Source organism: Balaenoptera acutorostrata, chromosome 10, assembly GCF_949987535.1.
Source record: "Balaenoptera acutorostrata chromosome 10, mBalAcu1.1, whole genome shotgun sequence".
Lineage (NCBI taxonomy): Eukaryota > Metazoa > Chordata > Mammalia > Artiodactyla > Balaenopteridae > Balaenoptera > Balaenoptera acutorostrata.
The window spans coordinates 83,624,728-83,644,664 of NC_080073.1; the positions used below are offsets into that span (position 1 = coordinate 83,624,728).

General features: G+C 49.6%; 1 protein-coding gene and 1 pseudogene across 1 annotated transcript; one reads left to right on the forward strand and one right to left on the reverse strand.

The window, feature by feature from the left end:
- Positions 1-16,082, reverse strand: LOC103005235 (MHC class I polypeptide-related sequence B). Its single transcript, XM_028161783.2, is given in 6 exon segments — positions 1-92; positions 7,699-7,830; positions 7,833-7,976; positions 8,573-8,860; positions 9,093-9,353; positions 15,358-16,082. Coding segments are annotated over 6 exon segments (999 nt in total). The 5' UTR covers positions 15,449-16,082; the 3' UTR covers positions 1-9.
- The window catches only part of LOC103005515 (vacuolar ATPase assembly integral membrane protein VMA21-like), a 19,626-nt pseudogene continuing 15,328 nt past the window's right edge, over positions 15,640-19,937 (forward strand).

The window sequence follows — 19,937 nt, forward strand, 5'->3', positions numbered from 1 at the left end:
AATTTAGCATTAGTATGATGGGTCAATGTTGTAATATGAGTAAATTCTTGTTGATATTTTATCCCTCTGAGTGACCAAAACCTGGTAGGGTCCTGGAATGAAACAGTTGGCAGAATCAAAGAGATAAGTGGAGAGAGTGTAATGACCACGCTATATACAGAGTTGTAGGCAGCTAATAGCAATAGAAGGTAGAGCACCCTGGAACTAGAAAAAGCCAGAAGCTGTTACCACCTCTAGACTGAAGGGACTGCAGAAGGAATTTGTTTCTATAACCCAGCAGAGCTGTAGCCTCTGAGAGGGGTCACCGAACAAGTGTTACTGCTGAAGGGAGAGGAATGCAGGCATTACTGTAGTGCAGCCCTGGAGGAGAGAGTGGCCATCAACGCCTTGGATTCTCTCCTCCCACACAGTGGTCCCTGCAGTGCCTGCTAATGGCAAACCCAACCAGAAGCCAGAGAGCAAAAACCCCAGGTGACGTGTTTTATGAGAATAACAGGAAATATAAGTGATGCTCCACAAGAGGTTCAGAACCTAGAGAGTTGACAAAGAACAGTTAGGATGTTGAGATTATGCAGATTCTGTGAATTTAAAGACAAGATGTGTGTCTTCAATTATAAGAATAAATGTTGGAAAAATGACAGACATTAGGCTTATTCTATATGGCCTCATGGGTTATGTCTAGGTGGAAGGGAGAGGAAATAGCTACAGATATTCATGAAGAAGAACAATCTCCAAAGCCAGAAGGTGATGAGGTCTCCATTAATCAGGATAGACGAACACAGGCTGGACAACCACTTAAAAGGGACCTATGTTCATTTCGTGGGATGCGTATCAGAGCGTAAGCCTAGAGACCAAGGTCATGGTGGTAAATGAGAGTGGGTCCCTCAGATTCTACTAGCACATGAGAGCTCATGGCCTGTGGGTATTAACCTGCTGGAAAAAGGGACTGTTAACTCTCCTTGAGTTCTCCCCGAAAAAGTTGTGGCCCTGAGCTAACCTGCTTACCCCATCGAATATTTGTTTTTTGTTTGTTTGTTTTTGGGGTATTTGTGGCCACATTTCTTGTGGGATCTTAGTTCCTGCACTCCACAGTGAGAGCGCAGAGTCCTAACCACTGGACGGCAAGGGAATTCCCTGAATACTTGTTTAACATGTATTTTATGTTCCTGGACAAATCTTGTGTTTGCCTTCACTTATATGCTTTAAATTCTACAAGGGTCACATATACTCATCTGTTAGATTTTCATTTGGAAAACCTCTTCACAATCCTACAAGTTCCACCTGACACTAAGAATTATACTGAATAGGTAATAAACATGTTTTTTTTTAATCACTCATCACTTTTACTATTTTTAAGATAGAAATTGTCAGGACTTCCCTGGTGGCGCAGTGGTTAAGAATCCCCCTGCCAATGCAGGGGACATGGGTTCGAGCCCTGGTCTGGGAAGATCCCACATGCCGGGGAGCAAAGCTCATGTGCCACAACTACTGAGCCTGCGCTCTAGAGCCCAAGAGCCACACTACTGAGCCCGTGTGCCACAACTACTGAAGTCCGCGTGCCTAGAGCCCGTGCTCCGCAATAAGAGAAGCCACTGCAATGAGAAGCCCATGCACCACAACGAAGAGTAGCCCCTGCTCGCTGCAACTAGAGAAAGCCTGCGCACAGCAACGAAGACCCAAAGCAGCCAAAAATAAAAATAAATTAATTAAAAAAAGATAAAAATTGTCCAATAACATCTCTGTATATCTGAGTTCACATCCCCACAGCATTGTGTACTTTGTGAAGTAATCTGTTGGGTTATTTGTAAAAAACAAAAGCAGTCTTACTCTGCGGGAAAAAGGGAATGTGTTGGGAATAATGGATATAGATTATAGACTCATAGGTGCAGCCGAAGAAGTAAGACTCAGGGCAGGTGGGGGCCAGGGCAGCACAGGGGCAGCAACTACTGATCCTCAGTCTCATTAAGGAACGACCATTGGGATAAAAAATATAATACCGCACAATGTTCACACTCTTGCACTAGCTCAAGGTTTACATTCCCGTGACAGCATATCCAGTCAGTATAGCTTGGGCCTGCTGTCCACTCCTTCATTAAAAGAAGTAATCAACATTGATCAACAGGGCTTCCAGGCTACATCCAGGTGGTATATCACAGTTCCCTAAAGCATACTGGGGTGCACTAGCAAGGAATAGGCATGATTGATAGACAAAAAATTGCAATAAATATTCACTGCACAGGCAAAATACTGGATTTCTTTTTTTTTTTTTTTTTTTTGGCTGCGCTGGGTCTTTGTTGCTGCGCGCAGGCTTTCTCTAGTTGCGGCAAGTGGGGGTTACTCTTCGCTGCGGTGCGCAGGCTTCTCATTGCAGAGCACGGGCTCTAGGCGTGCAGGCTTCAGTAGTTGCAGCACGCAGGCTCAGTAGTTGCAGTTTGCAGGCTCTAGAGCGCAGGCTCAATAGTTGTGGTGCATGGGCTTAGTTGCCCCGCAGCATGTGGGATCTTCCCAGACCAGGGCTTGAACCCATGTCTCCTGAATTGGCAGGCGGATTCTTAACCACTTCGCCACCAGGGAAGTCCCTGTATTCCTTTTTAAAGACAAGTCTCAGAGGCCAGATCATCCTCAGGGCAATGCATGTCATCACTGCGCGTGACCGCAGTGTGACCAGGGAGGTGACCTTCGGCTGGGTCTGGAGCATCTCAGCTCTAGGCCAGGGACAGCCATAGTCGGAGAGGGTCTTTGGGGCTGGGGTTCAAGAGGAAGAGGTCTCAGATGCCTCTGCATCTACAGCTTCCCCCCACCAACATGTTTAGTGGGTTTAATAAGTTTACCCCTTCAGTTCCTATTGGCAGCACCCAATATTCCTCGGAAATACCAGACAGACCCAGCAATGGCCAACAGTAAAGTTCAGACCTCCAGAGTTTAAAAGTTCAGGTTCTCTGAGCATTCTGTGTTGGAGTGGCACTTGTCTAAAATTGGTACTTCCCTATAGTTGGGGAACTTTAAATGTAGCAGTGAAAAAAGCTTTTTCCTGTTCAAGGGGAAGAAAGAAAATCATTCCTCAAAACCCAGATCGGGCTGTGAGGTCTCTCCTCCTGTCCCATCTCTTCAGGACTGTGTTTCACAGCGGAGCAAGAGACCAAAATCTAACCTGAGTTACAAGAAACAAGGCAGCGATGGGTACAAAGGGAGTGACCAGGAGCAACAGATTCTCCTTTACCGCTCACGTCCAGTATATGTGCTTCACAGAAAAAGAATAACAGGTCCACAAAATACAACAGCTAGAATTACAAAAATTCATTCATCCAAGGGTGGTGGAAGGCTAGAAGGGGAAGTGGGAGGGTAAGTGGCACAGGAAGAAAGAGTATTCAAATCAGTCCAGGCACAGGGACTGGCAAATGCTAGCAAAGAGCTGCAGAAAAACCCATGGTCAATAAAAACAAACAAACAAACAAAAACCTGTCGTCCTTTCAGACTCACAGGTGTTTAAAATGCATACTGGTGTCTGGAAGATTCTGTCTCACGTGCTCCAGAAACAAAGTCCCGATGCCTCAGAGAGAAGGGAATATGCACAGGGCCCTGGGTAGAGTGGGTCCTGCCTTCCCTGGTTGGGGAGGGAAACAAGGAAAACAGCTGCCACAGGGTCCTCCCAATCCCACCCATCCCCTCTGGATGGCAGGTGACTCAGTGCCCGCAGCCTGACATTTGGCAGGCGTGCATCTACGGCTCTGTCATCTGATTCTCCTACTTCCATCCCATTACGTCTCAGAGTCAGAGTGCCTATTCTTCCCTTGGTTTGTCTGATGGTTAGGCCAAAAAGTTGTGAAAGTGATCATATAATAAGTCTCAAATTAATACTGTGATTTCTAGGGTAACTAAAGGAAAAATAAAAGAATGTGTAACTAGAAAGCTAATTAAGAAGACTACATAATGAAAAGTTTTTGGTTAATCCAAAAGAAGGCAACAAAGAAAAACAATGAAGCAGAGAATAAATGAATTAGAAGACAGTAAGTGGCCAGGTGGTAGTAAACCCAAGTGTGTCTGTAATGACATTAAACATAAATGAACTCAAACACTACAGTTAAGGACAAAGATGGTCAGGTGGGTAAAAATAAATGAATAGCTATATGCTGTTTACAAAAGACACAATTTCAGTAGCAGGTTACAGAAATGTTGAAAGTAAAAGGATGGAAAAAAGAAATACCATACAGACATTGATGAGAAACCACACAGAGATACTCTTTAGAAAGACCACAGAACATGAATCTCCTTGGACATAAAGTACATGTATACAGTTTACAGCATCTTTAATAAAGTTTATTTACCTGATGAGATCCTTGAGACAATGTAATGCCACATATTTGATACAGTGTGCAATAAATACACATTGCATGAAGGAATAAAGTGCCCATAATTCAGGACTTCCCTGGCAGTCCGGTGTTTAGGACTCGGTACTTTCGTTGCTCTGGGCCCAGGTTCAATTCCTGGTCGGGGAACTAAGATCCCGCAAGCCATGTGGTCAAAAAGAAGTGCCCAGTAATTCAAGTGTTATTCATATTTTAAAGAGGAGAAGCAACATCCTCGTGAACTAAAGTAAAATAAACTATATTAGGCCCTCTGGATAGCAGAATCGAGAACACATTCTCTGCTTTAAAGGAATCAGAACTCTACTTAGGGCAATATCATGTATCATATATGTCAAATATGCCAATTACTAGGATTGAACTGATACATTCCAGAAGGCACCAAAAGAAAGTGTGAAGACGGATTCATTGAATGCAGATATAAGGGAGAAACTGATTTGTTTTAAAGATGGATAGAAGTTTTCAGGACAAAAAAAAAGGGGGGGCAAAGGCCTTATTTGGACCAAAGCAAAAGAGGAGCTCACCTATACAGGTGGGCAAATGCCTGACCTAACCCTGCCCTGGACCCAGAGGAGACCCAGGCAAGCAGAGCTCCTGGCCTGGCCGCACCTCCGTGGGTCCTAATCGTGGGAGATTTGGACCCCAGGAGACATTTTGAAATGTCTGGATCATTTTTTGTTGTCTAACTTGGCAGAAGCAGGTGTTGTAAAGTGAGGAAATACTGCCCTTAGTGGATAGACACCAGGGCTACGGCTAAACATCCCACAAGGCACGGGACAGCCCCCCACAGCCAGGAACTATCTGGCCCAATAAGTTAATGGTGCTAATGGTGAGAAACTCTGTCCTAGAGGTTAGTGCTGCAATGTCCTCATCATTTCTCAGATGAAGAAACGGAGGCATCAAGAGTGAAAGTGCTACACACAGAGAACAGACTTGTGGTTGTCAAGGAAGAGCAGGGTGGAGGAGGGAAGGACTGGGAGTGTGGGATTAGCAGATGTAAACTATTATATATAGGATGGATAAACAACAAGGTCCTACTGTATAGCACAGGGGACTATATTCAATATCCTGTGATAGGACTTCCGTGGTGGCGCAGTGGTTAAGAGTTCGCCTGCCAATGCAGGAGACACGGTTTCGAGCCCTGGTCCAGGAAGATCCCACATGCCGCGGAGCAGCTAAGCCTGTGCACCACAACTACTGAGCCTGTGCTCTAGAGCCCGTGCTCCGCAGCAAGAGAAGCCACTGCAATGAGAAGCCCGTGCAACACATCGAAGAGTGGCCCTTGCTCGCCGCAACTAGAGAAAGCCCGCACACAGCAATGAAGACCCAATGCAGCCAAAATTAAAAATAAATAAATAAATTTATTTTTTAAAAAATATCCTGTGATTAACCATAATGGAAAAGGATATTTAAAAAAAGAATGTCTAAATGGTACAGATGAGGGCTTCCCTGGTGGCTCGGTGGTTGGGAGTCTGCCTGCCAATGCAGGGGACAAGGGTTCGAGCCCTGATCCGGGAAGATCCCACATGCCGCGGAGCAACTAAGCCCGTGCGCAACAACTACTGAGCCTGTGCTCTAGAGCCCGTGAGCCACAACTACTTAGCCCACGTGCCACAACTACTGAAGCCCACGCGCCTAGAGCCCGTGCTCCTCAACAAGAGAAGCCACCACAATGAGAAGCCCGCACACCGCAGTGAAGAGTAGTCCCCACTCGCCTCAACCAGAGAAAGCCCACGCGCAGCAACGAAGACCCAACGCAGCCAAAAATAAAAATAAAATTAAAAAAAAAAAAAAATAAAAAAAATAAATGGTACAGATGAAACAGTTTTCAGGGCAGAAATAGAGACAGAGATGTAGAGAACAAAAGGTATGGACACCAGGGGGGAAAGTGGTGGGGGGCGGAGGGATGGTGGTGGGATGAACTGGGAGATTGGGATTGACATGTATACACTAATATGCATAAAATAGATAACTAATAAGAACCTGCTGTATAAAAAATAAAATTCAAAAAAATAAAAATAAGGGGCTTCCCTGGTGTCACAGTGGTTGAGAATCCACCTGCCAATGCAGGGGACACGGGTTCAATCCCTGGTCTAGGAAGATCCCACAGGCCGCGGGGCAACTAATCCCGTGCACCACAACTACTGAGCCTGCGCTCTAGACCCCGCGGGCCACAACTACTGAAGTCCGTGGGCTTAGAGCCCGGGCCCTGCAACAAGAGAAGTCACCGCAGTGAGAAGACTGCGCACCGCAACGAAAACCCAATGCAGCCAAAAATAAATAAATTAAATTAAACAAAAAAAAAAGATGAGTTAATTGGGTAGGAAACACTTGTATTCTCTCAAGGATACCCCCTCCTCAGGCTCTCCAGATTTCAGGACTTTCATCTGAATTCCTCTCCAGTTTTTAACGCCTCCCCACCAGGTCATAGACACTTAATTGTGTGTTCCCAGAGATGCAAAACATCTCTTTCTAAGTGGGACCTCCCAAGGGGACATCATGGCCAGGGCTCCAGCACCATCCACTGACCCCTAGTTTGAGCCTTGTGGTTCTTTTACTTGGATTTTTAACAAGGGCTAAAAAATTGGGGAAGAGAAATTCAGGAAGAGATAAGAGCCATTGCCTTCCATCTAAATTCCTCCTCAGTTTTTAACTCCACGCCACGAGGTCACAGACACTTTATTTCAGGTTCCCTCTGAATCAATTCATGATGACCTAGACCCTCCCAACCAGTATATGATCCCACACATCCCCCCTAGATGAGGCCTGACAAGCCGAGAGTGGACAAAAAGAGATGAGAACAGAGCAGAGAGCCGCACCTGACTGCCACCCAGTCTCACCCAGAGCAAAGAGAGGCCCCGCTGGATACTAAAGGGTCCCAGTCCAGCCCTGGCTTTGGGCAGGACCAAGGGGTTACAGCAGACGTGGCTCCCATTCCCCTCACAAATAACCCAAAATCCAGCTCCTGAAACAGAGGTTTCTCATCCTCTTACATCTGTGCAGAGGGATACGAGGGGGACCCTACATCCCAGGCAGAGCCCCTCCCATCCCCACCCCCTGCCCAGATTTCTCACTTGGGCTCCCCACAGCTGATGCTGTCTTCTTCTTCTTCGAGTAGCAAAGGACACAAAGCCTGATGATAAAAACAACAGCAAAGGCAGCAACACCCAGGATGGTCCGCCACTGACTCTGATGCACCAGGGTCTCTCCTGAGAAAGGGCCTTATTCTATATAACACAGGCACCCCAGAGCCACAGGTCTGCTCTCCTCTCCCTGATCCTGGCCTCTGACCCTCCCAGGGTCACAACCCCCTCCAGGATCACCCCAGGCTCACCAGAGGGCGCAGGGTGTGCACTGTGATTCCCGCTGTGTTCCACGTGGCGCTGGACCCGCTGCTCCTCTCCTTGGGGAACACTTTTGGTCACCCAGGACCGGTAGGTGCCGTTCCCATCAGGCAGGACACCCTTGACTGCTAGGCGTCCCGCCTCATGGGTTCCTCATCCCAAAACCAGGCCGCTGAGATATTCCGGGGAAAGAAGCCGAAAGCCCAGCATGTGAGGTTGACTGTGCCCTCCGAGTCCTGGCTGTGGGTCACGTTCACGGCTGGGGGCCCTGGGGGAGAAAGCACAGAGCCAGTGAGGCCCGGGGACAAGCCCTGCTCCCTCTAAGGAAGACGGAGAGAACAGAGCTGCTGCTGCCCACTCTCCACCTCTGGCTGAGCCCTCGCCCACCCCAGACCTGCTCCAAGTCTGTTCTGCACCCTGGGGCCCAGTTCCTTTAGCCGGGCAGGAGGAGGGGCTGTGACGGGGCCTCACTCTCTTGGATCCACGTGTTGATGCTGAGGAGCGGGCCGTGCGGGGTGAGCTCCTGGGGACCAGCAGGGAACTTTCTGGAACAGGCAGGCTGGGAGCCAGGGGGGCCCACTCCAGTCTAGGGCCTTCCTCTCCTGATTGACACTCACCTTCCCTGGTACAGTTTCTGTCAGAGGGCCCACTGCTCCCCTGGATGATTGTCACCGGGGTGGTTCATTCCCCTCCCCACCTGCCCATCTTTCTACAGTGGATTTAACAGAACAGCAAATTGCAGGACACCACGCCAACAGAGCATATATGCACCCAGAGGACAGGGAGGGTCTCTGTGGGCAGAGTCAGGGCGTGGAGGCTCTAGGGGTCTGGGGGAGAGGAAGGGCCCTGGTCCAGGAGCAGTACCTGTTCTCTCCCTGAAGCCTGTCCAGGATTCCAGATAGCCCCGCAGTCTTCCACAAAGCTCTCCCTGCACGTGGGCCCAGTAAAACTTGCTTTGAAAGCCATCTGTGTCCCTGGACTTCTCCATTTCCACGGCCCAGTTCCGAGCCAAGGACTAGGGCACTGTACAACCCTGGGTCTCTGGGTGACAGGAGAGGAGGAGCTCCCCATCATAGTAGAGAAACCTGAAGCCCCAGGCGTGGTTGTCTTCTTGGATTTCACAGCCCACCATCTCCTGGAGGGAATTCACACCTGCACCCCACCCCACCCCAGCAGTGACTCCTCCAGTCCCCATGTCCCTCTGTCCTCCCACCCAAGTGAGAAACTCCAGCCAGAGGGCTCCCTCCCTGCTCCCCTCCATGTCTTCCCAGTGCTGCTGCATCATGGCCACCCCCCTGCTGAACTCACAGACCTCTGTCCTCTGGACCTGCCCCCTAATCCAGTGAAAGGCCTCACAGCAGTCTCGGACCCTCCCCACTCTCACCTCCTTTCTCCTCCTGCAGGGCCAGGATTTCTCCTAGAAGCTTTCTGAGGTCCTTCCAGGTCTCTGTCAAGTCCTTGGACTCTGTGTCCCACGTCTCAGCTCCCAGCTCTTCTGCCCACGGTCCCCGGGGCTCTACCCTGCCTGTCTCATGGTCATAGTGCAGGAAGGCCTGGCCATCCAAGTGTCCCCCAGCGAAAAAGCTGGACTGCACAGATCCATCCCGGGACAGCACCGTGAGGTTGTAATGAAGACTGTGTGATCCTGGGGAAGGGGGAACTGCAGATGAAACAGCTTTCCAGAAACAAGTGCACATCAAATGTTTACCAGACAAGTTCTGCTGTCCTGACCTGCTCCAGGACTGAGGATGCAGAACATGCACGTGTACAAGGGACCACAATGAGAATTTTTCCAACACAGGGGAAAAAAGAAAAAGAGGAGTGAAGGAGAGGGGAATTGAGGAGTGGAGGGAGGGGTGGAGATGGGCAAACATTCAGGGCAAGTGCCAGGACAGGGAGGCACCAGCTCCCTAAGGGTCCAGGCAGGAGGTCAAGGGGAGAGGCTGGCCTGCAGGGGGCAAGGGAGAAGCAGGAAGACCAGGGTGAGGGGAGGTGGAGTCAGAGGGGAGGGAGGGGCAGTGTCAGCCCAGGATCAGAGGCATCCCTGCTCAGAGGCCGGTCAGGTGAGATGGAGAGCAAGGGCTGCTGCCCGTGGGGCAGGTTCATCATGGACGAGGTGGGCTCAAGGGAGGGTGAGGCACGAGGCAGAGGGGCCTGAGGGGCTGGGCTGTGGCCCTAAGAGAGTGGAAGGTGGGCCAGTACCCCTGGTGGAGGTGAAGCAGTGGGTCTGGGCCCAGAGTGCAAGAGGCATGGTGAGGCCCCAGGTGGGGAGGTGGCTGGACCTGCCAGTGTCCCCTGGGAGAGGTGGGTGTTGGGGGCCTGAGTCAGTGCCATGTGCCCCAGGGCCATGGAGAATTAGAAGGAGCGGTGGCAAGAGAAAATAGAACTGGAAAGCCAAGGTGCACATTGGGAGGGACCTGCACAGTGGGAGTGGTTGGGGGCAGGTCACACCTCCACAGAGGGTGTGGGTCAGGCAGCCAGCACAGGAGGGCGGGGCTGGGGGAAGACCCCCTGTAGGGAAAGGCCAACTCACCAAGTGGCATCAACAAGGATTTTGGATACATGGTTGAGGTAGTGAGAGCCCACTGGGGTCAGTGAACCTAAGAGAGGGTGATGAAGGCCAAGGAGGTGGGCAATTGGACCAAGGGTAGTATTCCTATTGGGGAGGGAGGAAGGGCAAGGGGCTGCAGAGGAGACAGTGGTGAGGGCCTGGATTGGGGGGCAGGGGATGAGCATGCCTCAGGGGTGACTCAGGGGGACCTTGGGTTCGGGTGAAGACAGGAGAGGAGGGGGGCTCTGGTTGAGGGAGGGTGAGGATGGTGTGGTGATTCCTGGGAGGAAGCTTGTGATTGATGAGAACGTGGTGAGGGCCCAAGGCACTCGGGCAAGGAGTGGGAGCTGGGCAAGGTGCCATGGGGGTAGGTGCAGAGGGACCAGGGCAAGTGGAGTCCAGCAGCTGAGGCCTGGAGAGTGGAGGTCTCAAGAGGGTGAGGTTTAGGATGCAGGAGTGGGGAAGAGGCAGTGCTGGGTGAAACGCCCACACTGAACGAGGGCCAAGAGCAGGTGCCTGCACTGGGGCGGAGCTAGGAGGATGGGTTCCAAGACCGGGGGAGAGGTCCTCCCACAGGGGCTGTGCACTGTGCTCAAGGCCCAGTTATCATTAGCAGCACAGCTCCCCCTGGTGATAAAATAGGGTAGTGATGAGGGAGGGAAGTCCCCCTGGGCAAAAGTCATCCGCAGAAATGTAAGGTTAGTGAAAGCTGGGGGGAGGTAGGAGCCATGCAGGTGTCTGATCCTTGCAGGTAAAGACCCATGAGGGGGGAGTCTGCTGGTGGCCCAGTGGTTAGGATTCGGTGCTTTCACTGTGAAGGCTCAGGTTCAATCCATGGTCGGGGAACTAAGATCCTGCAAGCCGCAGGGTTGGGGCGTGGCCAAAATAAAAAATAAAATAAAATAAATGTTTTTAAAAAGCCATGAGAGGAGGAGAGGGCCCGGTGGTGGGAAAGGCGATGAGGGTGAGGATGCCGTAGGAAGGGATCAGAGAACCACAGAGGGGAGGGGACAGCAGGGAGGGGGAGGACAAATCCTGAGGGGGTACAAGTGATGGCAGGGGAGGAGGCAAGGAGAGAATCAGGGGTGGGAACATGGGCATAGCAGAAAATTAGAGTAAACATTGGCAGGGGAGGAGGGAGGTGCGGAGTGGAGACCACAGAAATCACAGGAAGAATCCCTTGGTTCCAAAGCTGTCACACTCTAACTTCTGTCAGTGAAAATAATCAATAAACAATCTATAATAAGAATAGAGAGTTTTATTTGAGCCAAATTAAGGACTAGTCCAGAAGCCAGCTTCCCAGATAACTCTGAGAAACTGCTCTGGAGAAGCAGGGTTTTCAGCACACTTGTGGGGTTTTTTTGTTGTCGCCGTGCCAAAATCTTAGTTCCAAAATCTTAGTTCCGGGACCAGAGATGGAATCTGGGCCCAAGGCTGCGAAAGTGCCGAGTCCTAACCACTGGACCGACAGGGAATTCCCCTTTAGCGCAGTTGTATATCTTGTCAGAACAAAGAACATTAAGCAAGTCAGGGCTACATTTCTCCTAGGTTTAAAAACAAACAACCAAAAACAGACCAGCACGTACACGTACACGTACAGCACATACAGTATGGCCTTGGCACCCGGGAAGGGAGTCTTATCATCAAAGGTGAACCAGCGTTGGAGTCCCAGGAAGAGGGGCATTTAGTCTTTATTTTTAACATGGACATTCTTTACTTCTGGTCAATGTGCCCTTTCCTTTAATAATTAAAGCAGATGTACAATGTATGTCTGACAGGCCACAAAGAGGCAATTTACTTAGCGCAAAATTCAACTCACTTCATGTATAAGCCAGAATGACTTCCCTGTATCTGAACATGTGAAAACATATTTTGTCGCTTCTCTCAGTGAAAGTCAGGATCGGCCACGGTGCCCACAGCAGTAGGAAGTGTGGTTCAGTCCCCTTGGGCCCTTCCTAGAGCTCCTGGTCACTAGAAAGAGACCCCCAACTCCAAGGACTGAGGCCCTTGAGCGCTGCCTGCCTGGAAGCTCCCCGATTCCCGAGGCCAGAAACGGGAAGAGGGCAGAGCTGAGAACAGGAGGAGAGGACAGCGCTCAGGGGCCTAAGAGGGAGCCCAACACACCGGTGGGAAGTGGCCGCCTGAGCGTCGGACCTCCAAGAGCCCTTGATCGCCTCTGACGGGAGCAACCCGGGCTTGGGGGCAGGCTTCCCACCCACGGGAGTCAGAGGACGGGAATGTGTGAGGAAGAGGAAAGCAGGGAGGGCGGGTGCAGCAGTGGGAGCAGAGGGTGGGAGTTGGAAAGAGACTGAAAAGCGGGAACGTGCCGTGGTGGCCACAGGCCCCGAGCAGCTCCCGGCCCCTCCCCGACCTCACCCCGCCCCCCACTCCCCACCCCGCTGCACCGCCAGTGAGACGGTCCCCGCGACGCTCACCGAATCCCACCCGGACCCTGAAACCGCCCCAGGCTCCCGGCTGAGGACCTCAATGAACGCCACTCACCAGCGGCGGTAGCCGGGAGCACAGAAAGGGCAGCGCCGGCTAGAAACGGCAGGACAAGGAGCAGCGCCATGGCCCAGACCTTGTCAACCTCCCAGAGGCTCCGGGACAGCAGCCGAGCGGGCGGCGCTGAGCCGGGCGGCGGCGGCGCACTGGCAACGGAGACGGCCCGCACGGAGATTTAAAAATTTGGCCCCGCCCCCTTCCCGTCCCGGTCCCTGTCCTCCCTCCCCCGAGCGGGGACCGCCATCCGGCCGCCTCCGCTGCCTAGAAAAGCCTGGAGGCTAGAAAAGCCTTAGGATCCCCAGGAAGGTGAGACGGAGGGTGAGTGCAGACAAATGCCGAAGGGACAGGCTCTGAGCAGCAGAGAGTTAGGGCGCCCCCGCCCTCGCCAGAAGCGCCCAGATCACCGCCTCCCTCCCCTGCAAAGAAGACTCCCCGCCCACGGCAGGGAAAGTCTCACAAGGCTGCTTCAGAGACACCCCACGTTTCCGGCCTTTCGGGGCTTCTTCCTTCAGGCACAACTTCTCTCCAATAACCCCTCCCTCCACCTTGCACAGCAGAGGTACTGGCAACAGTCCGCTGAGACCAGATTTGCAGATTTCAGCAGCTCTGCTTCTCAGAAGCCACTTCCCCAGATGAAGGACTCAAGAGTTCAAACTCTTCTAGATGTTTCCACCATTATAATCTCCTTCTCCTCCCACTGACTCCAAGAGCGAGCCACGTCTCTTTTCCTGTGGCCTCAGCCTATAGGTATCCACACTCTCCCAAGGCAGCCTCTTGATTCAGGCCCAATGAGGTGGTTCCCCGTGATCTACTCCAACACCAACCTCTCCAGACTCCCTTTCCAACCTGCCTCAGGACATCTGCGCCTCTGGCCCATCTGCCCCTCAAACCCAACAGATGTACAGGCAAACTCTACCCCTCTCCCTGCACACCAGCCTCTCTCCCTCCCCAAGTTCTCTTTAAGCATCGCGACCAGCTTGGTCCCTTCTGATCCCCTTTCCCCTGCCTCTCATGGGCTCACAGTCAGCTCCTCCAACCCCTTTTCAGTCCCACTGCGACTATCTTAGTCCAGGCTTTCATCTACCTCAGCCTAGAGAACTGGAAAGGCTTCCTAAACTCCTGCCTGTCTCTAGTCATAACCATAAGGCCCCAGCCATCCACAGCTGCCCCATCTGCAGAATTAACACATAAGGTCTCTACTCCACCATCAAAGCCTGCAGCTGCCACAACCAGTTGTCTGGCATCATCTTCCACTTCTCTGGTGACATCTCCCCTGGGTTGCAGTAAAAGTGGGCTCCCCCCATTTCCTTGCCCTGTCCCATCAGGATGCCACTGCTTACACATTGCCCTCCTGTGGATTACTCTCCTCTGCCTTCCAGCCCATCAGAACTGCACATCCTAAAAGATCATCCCAATTAGCTGGTGGTAAGGGTGGTACAACCTTGGGATTATACTAAAAACTATCTAACTGTATGCTTTAAAAGGGTGAATTATGTGATACATGAACTATATTTCAATAATACTATGATAATAATAATGCCATCCTGAAAAAAGCCTCCTTCTACTGAAAGCTGTGCCTTATCCCCAACACACATCTCTTGGTCTTTGGCATTCCTACGCCATGGTCCTCAAACCTGATTGCTTATATAACCACCTGGGGAGTTTTTACTATCCATATGTCTAGGCCATGGCCAAAACCAACAGAATCAGTATCCCTTGGGTTGAACCTAGGCCTTCGTATCTTTTAAAGCCCCCTCAGTGATTCCAAATGTGTAGGCAAGTTTTAGAATCACTGGTCTAGCCCTGGTTGAAACTTCCCTGATGGAACCAAGTGTGCCCTGCCTTGAACCTCATCTGACCATTTTATATTCCCCACGTTAGACAATGGGCCACTTTAGAATCAGGAACTGTGTTCATTTCATCTTTGTCTCCCTGCAAATGCTTTTTTTAAAGTTGTACTCTGCCTCTCATTAGTAACCATTCCACTAAGACCCTTATCCAATACTTTTCCTGTGGATGGAAATGTCGTGCCTCAGAACGTTTTAACAATTTCTTAGATTTCAAACTTTTATTAATTAATTACTTTGACCATCATAATTTATTTAGCAGGTCAGGGATTGGGTCCTGTCCCATCTCGGAGAGCTTCTTTTCATTGCGAAAGGTCACAAGGGTAGTGAAAGTATAGAGAGGCAGATGGAACCCAGCTCTCCTGACAAGCCCTTTCCTCCATGACCATCCTCCTTCAAAGACTTGCTAGGTGTGGCAGCTCCAGCAAACTGTCTCATTCGAGTCACACCCCCTCTCCCCCAAAAAAGACTTTTAATACTAATACTAATATGTTAGGTTTGTCTCACAGCATTTAGAGATGACTGCAATGAGAGATAAAGCCATCTACTCTTGGTGAGAGGTACGACTCCAGATTTGGGTTGCTTTCCCGGATTTAGGCGCGGCTGCCCCTCCCCCATCAAGCGTCGCAGCTAGTCTTCTGTACAAAGTGTTTTCCCTCCACCCCACCCTGCCTCCAGCCTCCCCTGCTCTGCCCTATAAACTACTTTTTCTCCCTCCACTCTCCCTTTTATACCCCTGGACTCACCGGCACACTGGCGTCTTTCTCTGCGCAGACGTCTCGCACTGCCGCCGGGTCCCGAAAGGAAACTGAAAACAGCCAGCGCGCATGCTTGCATAACCCAAGGCGCGGCCCCGCTGCACCCTCAGAAGATCACCCAACCCCTAACTCTGGTTTAAAGGAAATAAAAGTTGTTCGTGGATATAAAAGCAGAATAAAGGCTCTTACGGGCAGGTTGGGAGAGGAGTGAGCTGCATTCAGGCTTCTGGTCCTCACACTGCTCGGCAATTACAGCTGCAGGCTGCGAAAATGCAGACCTGCCCGGGTCCGCGGAAATTCCGAGTCGGTAGGTCTGACGAGAGATCTGGAATCCGACTTATTTTAAACCGCCTCTGGATTGATTCTGAGTTCAGAGCTGCTTCTTCCAGCCCCCTCCGCCTCGGGGCCCACCCTTAGATTCTAGGATCTAAGTACACTTTCTACAGCCTCGCGTCGCCCTCAGGAAGGAAAGCGCCCGCCGCGGAACTGGCCTTTGAATCCGGTCCTGCCTGCCCGAATAAAAAGCAGAGATCCAGAAAACAAAAACAAAAACAAAAAACCCACCGAGGTTCTGCCACGTTCAGGGAGGAAACTACTTTAGACCCAGTGTGACTTCCTTCAAAGACTGGGGTGACTGCCCGAAATGATACGATAACAGCGGAGCCGGGCAACGCTTCATCGTGTACAAAACGCCTCGGTGAGAGTCGACTTGGGCGTCGGTACCAGACCGGTCCGAGGTGAGTCACGTGTGTTCGTGTGTTTGAATATGCAGGAGATAAGCCCTAAAGGAGAGAGTGGAAAAAGGAGGGAGGAAGGGAAGGGGGAAAGGGTTGAAAAAAGGAAAAGAGAAGAAAAAGGGAGGAAAAACCTACGGGGAAATAAATTTTTAACGATGTAATTTTATGATTTCTAACGTTTATTTTTATTCTTTATCTAGTTCTGTCATTTATTCAACGTTTGCCATAGCTGTTTGGTCTCTCTCTGAATGCATAAATAGACGGCTATTACTGTTATTGCCGGACTGCTGGAGAGTAAGTTGCACACAGCAGGACTCTTCACCTCCAGATGTGCAGGGTGTAGCTCTTAGCAACAAGAACAAGGTGTTTTGTTTGTTTTGCTTACCTAACCAAAGTACAAATTCCAAAGAGGATAATATTTTAAAAATCAACTTTGAAGGGACATACTTTACGTACAGTATAATGCATCTATTTGAAATGCACAGCTGGTTTGAGTTTTGGCAATTTACACGCCCATGTCACCATTACCGCAGTGAAGATGTAGAACATTTCCACTGTCCCCAAAGAAAAGCCTTGTGACGTAATTCCATGCAGCCAATATAAGGAGTAAGATAGATTTTAATGTATTGCTATGAAAAGATGTGCCCAACACACTTTTAAGCTTCTGTAAAAGCTAGAGAACGTACTGAATTATAATGCCACTAACACCACTTACAAAATATATATTTTATTTATTTTAAAATTTATTTTTATTTATTTGGTTGCACCAGGTCTTAGCTGCAGCATGCGAACTCTTAGTTGTGGCATGTGGAATCTGGTTCCCTGACCAGGGATGGAACCCGGGCGTCCTGCATTGGGAGTTTGGAGTCTTACCCACTGGACCACCAGGGAAGTCCCCAAAATATATATTTTAAATAGATGAAAACCTGGAAGATTGCTCACCAAAGTTCTGACAGTGGTATCTCCAGGGAGTAAGATAATTCGTGGCTTAAAATTTATCTGAAATGTTGGAATCTTCTTTTAGTGTAAATTTGGATTTGTATTGTGTAGGGGGTCAGGGAGTGAATATTTCCACTTAAAAATATCATGACACTAAGCCCCAAAGTCAATAAGTTACAGATTTTTAAACACCAAAATGTTAACTAAAATCCAACACCAGAAACTGTATTTTGAGATAATCCTTCCCATTTTCACAGCCCTGAATCTTTCAAAGTGCTTTGCAAAGGGGTGTTTTTAGTGGAGTAGACGGAATATAAACAAACATTTATAAGAGGCTCGGACTCTAATAAAAAGAAGCGCAAATCAGTGGGGACACAAGGGATCCCGTCACATCTATACTCAACCCACGTTCCAAACCCGTGGTGCCATAGCGTCCTCCAGCCGAGAAAAGGTCAGGGCAAACCTTATCCTTGAGCCTCGATTTGTCCTTGAGAAAAGATAAAGGCTTTCAGAGCGAGTCTGAGGAACAAGACACTGACTTTCTGACGTAAAGTTTCAAGAATGCTGGGCAATGGCAGTGTCTCAGTCAGAGCATCCAGCCCATATGGGCGATGCTCGCTCTGGCTCGCGGGTTGGCAGTGGCTCAAGGAGAGGACGCAGAGAAACTGAGAATTCCCTGGCGGTCCAGTGGTTAGGACTCCGAGCTCTCACTGCCGAGGGCCCGGGTTCAATCCCGGTGGGGGAACTAAGATCCTGCAAGAAGCGCGGTGCGGCCAAAATAAAAGAAAGAAGGAAGGAAGGAAGGAAGGGTTGGGATGGTGGCGGGGAGGCAAGAAAACTCAGACAATAACTGGAGAGGAAGAAAGCATGGTAGGGAGGACCCAAAACCTCCACACCCATCCCCGCTCTCCTTCCTGTAGGTGTTGGAGGGGAAAACACGGTCATGGGAGGCACGGCTGGTGCAGACCTGGGTCTCTCCTGGAGATTTCTGATGAGCTTAAACTGGGAGGAGACTGTAACTTTTTTCCTTTGACAAGCAGGCTCCTAAAATGGTACTGACAAAGCGGTTTGCAGGGCAGAAATAGAGACACAGATGTAGAGAACAAACGTATGGACGCCAAGGGGGGAAAGTGGCGGGGGGGCGTGGGGATGGTGGTGGGATGAATTGGGAGATTGGGATTGACATATATACACTAATATGTATAAAATAGATAACTAATAAGAACCTGCTGTATAAAAAATAAATGAAAAAATAATTTTAAATTAAAAAAAAAAAGTAGGCTCCTAATCTGCCACTCTGACTGGTTTACCAATTCATCCTGATAAAACACAAAAACAAAACAAAGTCAAATTCTGATTTTTCTGGCCAATAGAAGGTCTGCACTCTCCCCCTTCCTCACTTGCTTTAGGACTCCACACAGTGACCTGCTGGGCTCCAGACCTGCTGCCCTCAGGCCAGGCCCCTCTCCTGCCGGATTCCACCTCTTGCCCAGCTCCACTCTGCTTTGTCTCTACTCCTCATCCTTTTCCCTCCCCAGAGCCATCTCTGAATATCTCTCACCCTTTTCAAAAGACTTCTTCTCCTGGAGTACAAACTCCTCTGAACCACAGGAAAAAAGAGAGGCAAAGACCACTGAGAGAAATCCTGAAGGACACCTGTAGCTCCACCTCTAGACATCCCACCCCACCCCCTCCAGCTCTCTGTGTAAATCTGGGATACCCAAGTTGGGAACCACTGGTGTAAATGGAGAGTCAAAATTTAGGAAACCTTCCCACCTTGGCACTACATTCAAGACTTTGGTGTTATGGTCACATGTGCCTTTATTTCTGGATATGGGACAATGACACTCATCAGATCAGCAGACTGCAAACACCCCCCCCCACAACCAAAAGGCTTAAAGGACTCTGCATTTGGGAGGAGGGTGAGATGGGGGGACCCTGTGACTCCAAGTCTACGGATCACTCCTACACAAAGGGATACTGAAAAGTGGTACAGGACAGTCCATTCCCTCCAGGGACTGGTCAGAGAAGTCAGAGCCACCAAGGGTGGATGTCAAATTCCCTCAAAGAAATATCATTGCAAGGAAACCTTTGTCACACTTTTAAGCCCACACAAATGCTCAAATAGAACCAACATCAGAAAACCAAAATCCTAGTTCAGATGACATCACTGAGGTTGGCTGTAAGGCTCTGTGGGACCTGTTAGGTAGAAAGAACAACTCTATTTAGGGCTATAGCTCAATAGCCCCTACATCTTGGGGCCCCCAGAAAGAACACTATCTCTTCAGCAGCACACAGTGAGGTCATTTCTGGGAAAAACTGTATAATCTCCTTGAATTCCTGAGGTTTTTACATTTACTCAATGACTTTGTAGATGCTGATTTAATCTTTGAACATCTTGGAATTAATTTGCTTTACTCTAAGTATAGAACCGGAAGCAGGAAGCAAGGGACTGACCCTGAGCTATGGTCCCACCCATGGCTCTTTTAGGCAATAATCATAAGAGATTTTGAGCCAATGAAATCCATGGCTAGGTAAACAGTAAACTCTCCATTTCAACAAATGTTTCATATGTTCCAGCTTGCCTAGTAATGTTCTAACTTGAACCCCAGTCTCAACATTTAAAATTTATATTTTTGTATTGATTTTTAAATAATTCATGTATATTACACTGAGTTTGTTGCAGTAAGCCACCTGGAATCAAGTGTGGAATTAAGATAAGTAAATAAATGTGTGGTTCTTCATTGACTTACTGCTCACGCCATCTTCAAAATGTATCAACATTAAATCCAGTCACTTCTCACAGCTCTACTGCTTCCATCCTAGAACCATCCTCCCCACAATAGTAAACAGGCTAGCCTTCCAGGTGGGCTCCCTGCTGGCTCTCATGCC